The 8,733-nt window shown below is 49.5% G+C and overlaps 1 protein-coding gene across 8 annotated transcripts in view; it reads left to right on the forward strand.

Annotated features, from left to right (window-relative positions):
• Positions 1 to 6,948, forward strand: part of DYSF (dysferlin) — a 71,579-nt gene extending 64,631 nt beyond the window's left edge. For all 8 annotated transcript variants that reach the window (XM_041427576.1, XM_041427580.1, XM_041427578.1 and 5 more), the window contains 5 exons: positions 203 to 302; positions 563 to 741; positions 1,545 to 1,654; positions 2,338 to 2,485; positions 3,843 to 6,948. In XM_041427576.1, coding sequence (XP_041283510.1) covers positions 203 to 302; positions 563 to 741; positions 1,545 to 1,654; positions 2,338 to 2,485; positions 3,843 to 3,881 — 576 coding nt within the window. In that variant the 3' untranslated portion in view covers positions 3,882 to 6,948. The remainder of the gene's footprint in view (positions 1 to 202; positions 303 to 562; positions 742 to 1,544; positions 1,655 to 2,337; positions 2,486 to 3,842) is intronic.
• Positions 6,949 to 8,733: the final 1,785 nt, after the last annotated feature.

Here is an 8,733-nt window from a genome sequence, read left to right on the forward strand (position 1 = left end):
ATAAATTGTTGCCAACACCTTCCAGAAGCATCTTGGGTTTTCCACTGATTATCCTTTTCCACGAGTTTTCCAGAGTCTGCCAGATCCTGCAGATCCACAGCAGGACACCCCAGGAATTCCAGGATTTCCAGAGCCAGGCTCTGCCCAATTCTCCTGATGGATCTTTAATTTTCCCGTGGTTTCTTTCCCGGTGGGATTTTAGGAACACTTCTGGAGCTTGGACAAGACGGAAAACAAGATCCCACCCCAGCTGATCCTCCAGATCTGGGACAACGACAAGTTCTCCTTCGATGACTATTTGGGTAAGTCGAGAATTTTGGGATCCATCCCAAAAAAAGGGAAAACATCACTGGCACAGGTTGTCCGGGGAAGCTGTGGAAGTCCCATCCCTGGAAGTGTCCGAGGCCAGGCTGGATGGGGCTTGAAGCTACCTGGGACAGTGGAAGTTGGGAGTTTGGATTGGGATGGTTGGGGTGGCTCAGACTCCATGGGATCAGGAAACATTCCATGTTTTAAGGATTATCCCACTGAGTTGTCTCACTTGGAATGTTCTTCCCTGCAGGATCCATCCAGATGGATCTCAACAGGATGCCCAAACCTGCCAAGACAGCGGAAAAGTGTTCCTTGGACCTTGTGGATGATTCCCTGTCCTCCAGCCGCTCCGTGTCTCTCTTTGAGCAGAAAACTGTCAAGGGCTGGTGGCCCTGTGTGGCTGAGCAGAACCAGCAGAAGATCCTGGCGGTAAAGTGGCCTCTCCATGTTATTCCTTGGATCTTTCACTCCACTTCCCATCCCTGGAAGTGTCCAAGGCTTTAAATTCCTGCCCAATCCAAACCATTCCGGAATTCCCTGAAATCTTCATTCAGTTCAAGCCAGGACAAGAAATTCCATTTGCAACTGGAAATTTTGTGGGTCCAGCCAGACCATCTGTGGTTGGCTGGAAGTTTTCCGGCACTGTGCAGAGGAACGATCGGTTTTGTGGGATTTTCACCCTGGTTTTTGGAATGTGCCACCACATTTGATTCTGTATCACTATTCCCAACAACCTTGTGTCCTAAACACCAGGAAAAAAATTCCAGTTGTCCCAGCAATAGATTTAAAGGTGTCTGGGCTCCTGTTCCAGGTTTTGGTGACTGTTCCATGCAGGTGAGGGAATCCAGGCAGGGAATTCAGTGATTCAACCAAAAAACCCTGAGCTGGTTCCAAGGAAATCGGGAATCAGGGAATTGGGAAAGACTGGATGTGGCACTCGGTGATGATCGGTCACAGCTTGATCCCAGAGGTTTTTCCAGCCTCAGTGATTCTGGGATTCTGTGGTTGTCCAAGTTTGGGTAAAAGTGGGATCCAGGATTTCCTGGAATATCTCCAGTGACAGGTGAAGGATCTCTGGAATCCTGGGATCCCCATGGTCATTGTTTGGAGCGGTTTGGTTCTGTTCAAAGAATATTTTCTTTCCCTAATCCCTATTTTCCATCCTATGTTCATTCCTCACCTTTCCCCGTGTTTTTGGGGATAATAAGTAAGTTTTTGTTTAACCCATCCAGGGCAAACTGGAGATGACTTTGGAAATTGTGGCAGAACAGGAGCATGAGGAGCGTCCAGCTGGGATGGGACGGGATGAGCCAAACATGAACCCCAGGCTGGAGGATCCCAAGTAAGAACATCCCAAATGGAAAAGCAGCCACCAGGGCATGTAATTCTTGAGGGCCAAGTGGGAATTCTGTGTTTCCAGCTGCAGGGAACTGGGCTGAACTGAGTTTGCACCTGGCTAGCATCCACTCTGAACTGGTGGGGAGTGGGATGGAGGTCTGGAGAACAAGTTCTATGGATTTGGGAAGCTGGTCTGGAGCACCAGTCCAGTGGGATTGGGAGGTCAGTCTGGACCACCAAGGAGGACATTGGTGGGATGTGTCCAGAAAGATGGAAGAGCTGAGACAGTCCGGGCAGATTTGGAGTCTGGTCTGGACCTTGAATCCAAGGGATTGGGAGGCTGGTCTGGACCACCAAGAACATTCATGGGATGTATGCAGAAAGATGGAAGACCTGAGAGCAGTGGGATTGGGAAGCTGCTCTGGACCTTGAATCCATTGGGAGTGGGAGTCTGGTCTGAATCACCAAGGTGGAAATTGATGGGACATCCCCAGCGGGATGAGGAGCTGACAAATTCCAGGGGGATTGGGAAACTGGCCTGGATTCCCAATCCAGTGGGACTGGGAGGTTGGTGTGGACCATGAATCCAGAGGGATTTCAAAGCTGGTCTGGGACCACCAAGGCGGGTGGGATTGGGGATCCAGGAGGATGAAATTCCAAGGTGACCTCCCTTTTCCTTGGCTCCAGGCGTCCCGAGACCTCCTTCCTGTGGTTCACGTCCCCGTACAAGACCCTGAAGTTCATCCTGTGGCGCCGCTACAAGTGGGTGCTGATCCTGGCCATCCTCCTCTTCATCCTACTGCTTTTCCTGGGAATCTTCGTCTACGCCTTCCCGGTATGGAGCGGCTGGGAGAGGACAGGGATTGGCCAAGGTCTAAGGGGTGCTGGATTCAGGGGGATGGAAAATTCTGTGCCGAGGAACACAATGGGTTAAACAGGGACTTTTTTGGGTTTGGGATCCACATGGGAAAAATCTGGAGGGGTTGGAGCGTGTCCAGGCATGGGAATGGAGTTGGGAAGGGGCTGGAGCACCAGGAAAAGCTGAGGGAAAGGGACTCATTCCAGAGAAAAGTGGGATCAGGGGGACCTTCTGTCTCTCCACAATTCCCTGAAAGTTTGGAGCCAGGTGGGATTTGGGATCTGCTCCCAGGGAACAGCCTTAAGTTGTTCCAAGGGAATTTTAGGTTGGGTGTTAAAGAAAATCCTCATGGAAAGCAGTGTCCAGTCCTGGAGCAGTGGTGGAGTTCACATCCATGGAATTATTCCAAGAACATCTGGATGTGGCATTTGAGGACATGGATAATGATGAACAAAGGTTGGGGCTCTTTTCCAACCTCAACAATTCCATGATATCAGGAATGGTAGAGATCCCAAAAAAACATGGGAAGGTAATTCCTGGCATGTCCTCAGCAACACCAATTCCTGCCACTAGTGTGCAAAGACCCCAAGATTTTCTGGGATGCAGAGGGAAAAAATCTGGGATAGCTTTGCCTGCCCTGGTTGCCTTTGTCAAAATTCCATGGAGCTGCCAGCTGGATTTGTCCTTGGAATAAATGAGGATGGGGCAGGGCTGGAGGAGCCTCTCCCTGCTGGAAAGCTCTGCATTCCAGAAAATTCCTGGCACAGCTTTGGGAATGCTCCAGGACCCCTTTCCCAAGGGGCAGAACGGGTGATGTCCCAAATTTTGTGGGATCATGGGAAAAGGAGCTGTAGGGATAAAGGGCCAGGGTTAGGTGGTGAATCCATGAGATTTGTGGGAATCCCAGAGGATGGGAAGGAGCAGCAGGATCCAGAGGAGAGGAAAATCAAAGAAAACTGGGAATGCTTCCCATCAGTTGGACACTGGGATGGTGGTGGAGGGAGGGACCAAATTTATTCCAAGGGTTTGAAGAGGTGGGAATTTCTCTTAAAAAATTTGGGAAGAGAAACCAAAATCCAGGAATGATTCCTGGTTCTTGTTAAATTCTTTCAATGATTCCCTTATTTTTCTGATCATTCCCTCATTTTTTCCAGTGATTCCCTCATTTTTCCAATTACTCCCTTATTTTTCCAGTGATTCCCTCATTGTTCCCTTATTCTTCCAAGGATTCCCTCATTTTTCCAATTACTCCCTTATTCTTCCAGTGATTCCCTCATTTTTCCAATGATTTCCTTATTTTCCCCGTGACTCCCATGTTTTTTCATTCTTCCAGAACTACGCTGCTATGAAACTGGTGAAACCTTTCAACTGAAGCTGCTCCAGTGCCTGCCTGGGAATTTGGGAAGGAATTTTGGAAGTGGAGAAGGAAAAAACTCATCCAGGCCTCCAGCTGCTGCCAAAGACTCCACTTCCCTTTGGAATTCCACCTGGGAAGTGTCGCCTAACCGAAGCCTCCACCAAAATATTCCTGGTTTTCCAGCCTTCTGTGTTTTGTTTGAGTTTTCCTGCTGCTCTGGTTGGTAAATCCCAAATTCCAGTGAAAATCTGAGGAGGGAGCAGGGAAAGGACCTTTCTGTTCAGAAGTTGGGAATGTAAAGAGGTTCCTCAGGGCAGGATTTGGGATTTGCTGGCCAGTGCAAATCCCACAGATTCCAAGCACTTTTCGCTCTCTGATCCAACCTCAGTTTCCCTTTTCCCTGCGTTGTCCCATTTATGTATTGTAAACCTATGGGAAATGTGTTGGAAAACCAGAATCCCGGGGATGACACGTTACATTCCCAAAGCTGAATTCACGGGAATGGGAAAGGCTGTGGTGCAAAACCTGGGATTTGGAGTTGGTGCTCCACAAAATCCCAGTTTGTCTTGGATTTTGAGGCCTTTGCATTCCATCATGGAATTCTGGAGCTGGTTTTCCCTTGGAGCTGTTCCACAATCCCACAGGTCTCCCATTCCAGCTGGGAGAGGAATCCCAGGAGCAGCTGGGCTTTGATTTCGTCCTCTCCCGCTGTCTCCCAGCCACTTTTTTTGGGAATTCTTGGTCTTTTTAGTGTCAGTATTTGCAGAATCCCAGAATCCCTGAGGTTGGAAAAGACCTTTGGGATCATCCACTCCAAACTGTGCCCAATCCCCACTGAGTGCCACATCCATGAATTCCTTGGAAACCTCCAGGGATGGGGACTCCAAAGCTCCATGGGCACTTCCAAGGCCTGACCACCCTTTCCATGAGGAAATTCCTGCTGATGTCCAACTGGAGCCTCTCCTGAGACAACCTGAGGCCGTTCCCTCTTTTCCTGTTTTTCCCTGGGATCAGATCCCAACTCCCACCTGGCTCCAAATCTGCAGGGAATTGTGCAGAGATGTAAGGTCCCTCCTGATCCTCCTTTTCTCCAGGCTGAGCCTCACTGATATTCCTTTGAAATCAGCCATTTTCCCTTGTATTCCCAAAGATTCCTATGGAAAACATCCCAACCCATACTCGCTGCTGCCAGGCATTAATGGAGCTAAAAACCTGTCCCGGGGTGGGATTTGTTTTCCAAACAAATCCATGATCCACAACCTGCTCAGCCTCCTGTGGATCTGATGGGAGTGCTGGGACATTCCCGCTTTTGCTGTTCCCTCCTCTTGTCCCTGGAGCGGGATGATCCCGTGGGATGTGGCACCTGGGGATTTGTGACCTTGGCAGGGTTGGACTTGAGCTCAGAGGTCTTTCTCACCTAATTATGGATGGTTCCATAATTCCATGATTCCCAGGGTTTTCCAGTGTTAGGAGGATGTTAATCCTCAAATTCTCGTCCTGCAAGGAATCTTCTCCCATTCTCCCACCAGAAGAATCCCATTAATATCCGGCTGCTCTGGCACCTTTGCTGATTTGGGATCTTCCTGTCCTCCCTTCAGCATGATGAGATTTATCCTTGATTCCATGTTTTCTTTGGAGCTGTGTCTGCTGCAAACGAGTGAGGAGCTGGGAAAAGTGATCCCAAGGGATCAGTTTCCCGTGAAAAACCGCTGATGGCAGCTCCTGCCCTGCTCTGGCCTGGATTTTAAGCCTGTGCTTAAAAAATCGGGATAACAGCCCAATTGCTTTGTTGGATGGGGATGTAATCCATGTGGGATCAAATCCCAGGATTCTCATTGGAACATCTCCCAGAATGCACAGGGCAGCTCCTTTTTCTGTGTTTTCCACATGGAAAACGCACAGCTTTGGGATTTATAGGGATTTATAGGGATTTATAACCCCATCCCTGCTGCTGAGCTTTGGCTGATCTATGGCCCCTTCCCAAAAGTTGGAGCGGAGCAATCGGCTCCGGATTTGCACATCCCAGGGCGGAGGTTTCATTTTCCATCATTAAATGCTTAATTTTCCTTCGGTTTTTCCCTAAAAGCCTCCCAATGCCATTTCCACCCCCATCCCTGTTTATAGCCACCATCAAACCACCAGGATTCGCTCCAATTTTCCAGAGGTTTTATTATCCCAAAGGATCTGAGGAGCCAAGGACAAAAGTTGCTTCTGTTTGGCCCTTGCTGGGATTGGGAGTTTGGGTTTTATGGGAATGTTGGTCCCTGTTCCTTTCCCACCAGTATCCAACTGTGTCAGAGGGAGTCTGGAATTCCCTGAGTGCTCTCCTGGAATCCACAGTGGGAATTCAGGTCCAATATCTCTTGGATTTGCGGGGATTCTGGGATTTCCCATCCTGTTGTAATTCCCCCTGATCCCAACCCAAAAATCTTGGAGCCAAGAGCCCCAAATGGATGTGTGATCCATGTTGGAATGCCAAATGTGGGGTGCGCATCCCCCATCCCATCAGGAACACTGCCGTCTATCCCAGAAAGACAAGGAATCAAAATCCATCCATGGGTGTCCTTTGGAACATCCAAGGCCAGCTTGGATAAGGATTGGAGCCACCTGGGATTGTGGAATGCCTGGAATGGGATGGGCTTGCAAGTTTGGGATTCACTCAAGAACACTTCCAGTGGGAAATCCTATTTTATTCCCAGAATTCCTCTGGCAAGCCTGGGTCAGCAGCAATGGGAGAGAAGGACCGAGGGCATCTAGTTCCATAAAAACGGATTTCCAGAAGGAAATCCATGCTCCCAGTCCAGGTTTCATGCCAAGAGGATCCTGTGGGATTCTGGTGGGTAAAATCAGCTTGGAGCATCTGGAAAAACCAAGTCAATCCCATTTTTTTTCCCTGAACAGTGACATCCAGTTCCAGGTCTGGTTGTGTCTCCTCCAAATCCAGGTGGGCTCTGTGGAAAGAATTCCCTGTGGCTTCCAGTTATGCAGGGAATTGGCTGGAATTTGTTCTGGATCACCTGTGCCTGCCTTATCTGCAATAATGCCCAAAGCACTGTGATTCCCAAAGAAATGCTCAGAAACATTCCCGTTCCCAGTGTTTTGATTGTGGGGAAGGAATTGGGGCTCGTCTTGGGAGTGGGAATGGGAAAATTGGGGCTGCGTAGAAGGGACGGATCCAGGGAATGCTCAGAGTCCCTGAAGGGGCTCCAGAAGAGCTGCAGAGGGACTGGGGACAAGGCCTGCAGGGACAGGACACAGGGAATGGCTCCCACTGGCAAAGGGGAGATTGGGCTGGGATCTTGGCAAGGAATTCCTGGCTGGGAGGGTGGGCAGGGGCTGGGCTGGAATTCCCAGAGCAGCTGTGGCTGCCCCTGGATCCCTGGCAGTGCCTAAGGCCAGGCTGGATCCACCTGGGACAGTGGGAGGTGTCCCTGCCCATGGGTGGGGTGGGAATGGGATGATCCTAAAATCCTTGCCATCCCAACCCATTCTGTGATTCCAGGATTTCCTGCCCATGCATGGAAGTTAATTGCCAAAAGTTCCTCTGCTCAAGTGCTTCCCTGATTGCGGATTTCCTCGGCCTGATGCCGGGAGTAATTCCAACCTGGAATTCCAAAATGTGGGGATGCCTTTGGAGCCATCTGGACATTACACCCCTGTTCTGTTCCCATTCCCTCTGGGAGCTGGAGGAGCTGGAAAACTTCCATCCCACACCAGGGTTGAATTCCCTAAATCTCCAGCATCTATCCCAAAAAATCCCAGGAATGAGCTGGATGGATTTTGCTCCCCAGTAAGAACAATTTTCCAGGCAGTGCCTGGTTTTACCCGCTCTGAAGGGAGCATTTTCCACCCTCAAACACGGATTTTGCCGGAGCAGTTGGAAAAGAGGGAGGTGGTGCAGGGAGAGTGGGATGAGAAATGGGATCCAAGTCAAGGCACTTCCATAAATTTTTTTTTGGGAGCTGTTGGCAGCTGAATTTGTTGGTTTAACCCCTGTGGACAGGGCCTGCTGTATGTTCTGCTCATTCCTGGGGTCCAATAGGAGCACTGATCCAATGGGATGCTCCCTAAAAGAAACTGTAGTGGCCTCCTGGCTCCCAAATCCGTGCATTTTCCAATGGGAAGCTGGAGATTTCCCTGGATTTGAGCAACACAACTCATTTCAGCCTTGCCTTGAGGCCTGAACCCTTCAGGCTTTCCCAGGATGGTGATTCCTGGTGCTGGAACTTCCCCCCTGGAAAACGCAATCGTGGAAAAGGTGGTGATGAATTTTTAGGCGGATTGATAACTCAAAATTCCTGAAATTGGCTTTTTGTATGGATAACTCTGTGTTGTGGGACAGCTGCAGTCAGGATTCATCCCAGAAAAGCCCAAACCCCAGGACTGAGGGATGATTTGTGGGGATCTGCAGGAGACTCCCAAGAAATGAGCCGTGAAACTGCTCCACGTTTGGCTCCATCCGGAATCCGCTTCCAGAGGAAAATGAGTTGAATTTGTCCCGTCTGCTTTTTCCATTCCCATTCGAGCCTTCCCAAAGAACCAATCCCTGAAATATGCTGGGTATTTTTATCCCCTATAAAAAAAGAGAGGAAAAGGCTCGGGATGCATCCAGGGTTTTATTCCAGCAGCTGAGGTTGGAGTGGGCCTGGATTTTCCCTCAAGGTTGAAACATTTTCCATGATCCTTCATCTTCCCAAGCTTTCCCAGAATCATGGAATCATGGAATGGTTCCAGGAAGGGACCTTGAAGCTCTTTCAGTTTCATGGGATCCACGATCCTTCATCTTCAGGCCATTTCAGGCCATGGAATTCTGACTTTTGGGAACGTTTTGGTGGATATTTGGGACATTGGGTTGAATTGTGGAAAT

The sequence above is a fragment of the Onychostruthus taczanowskii genome, unplaced genomic scaffold (genome assembly GCF_017590055.1).
Source record: "Onychostruthus taczanowskii isolate IOZ18803 unplaced genomic scaffold, ASM1759005v1 scaffold117, whole genome shotgun sequence".
NCBI lineage: Eukaryota > Metazoa > Chordata > Aves > Passeriformes > Passeridae > Onychostruthus > Onychostruthus taczanowskii.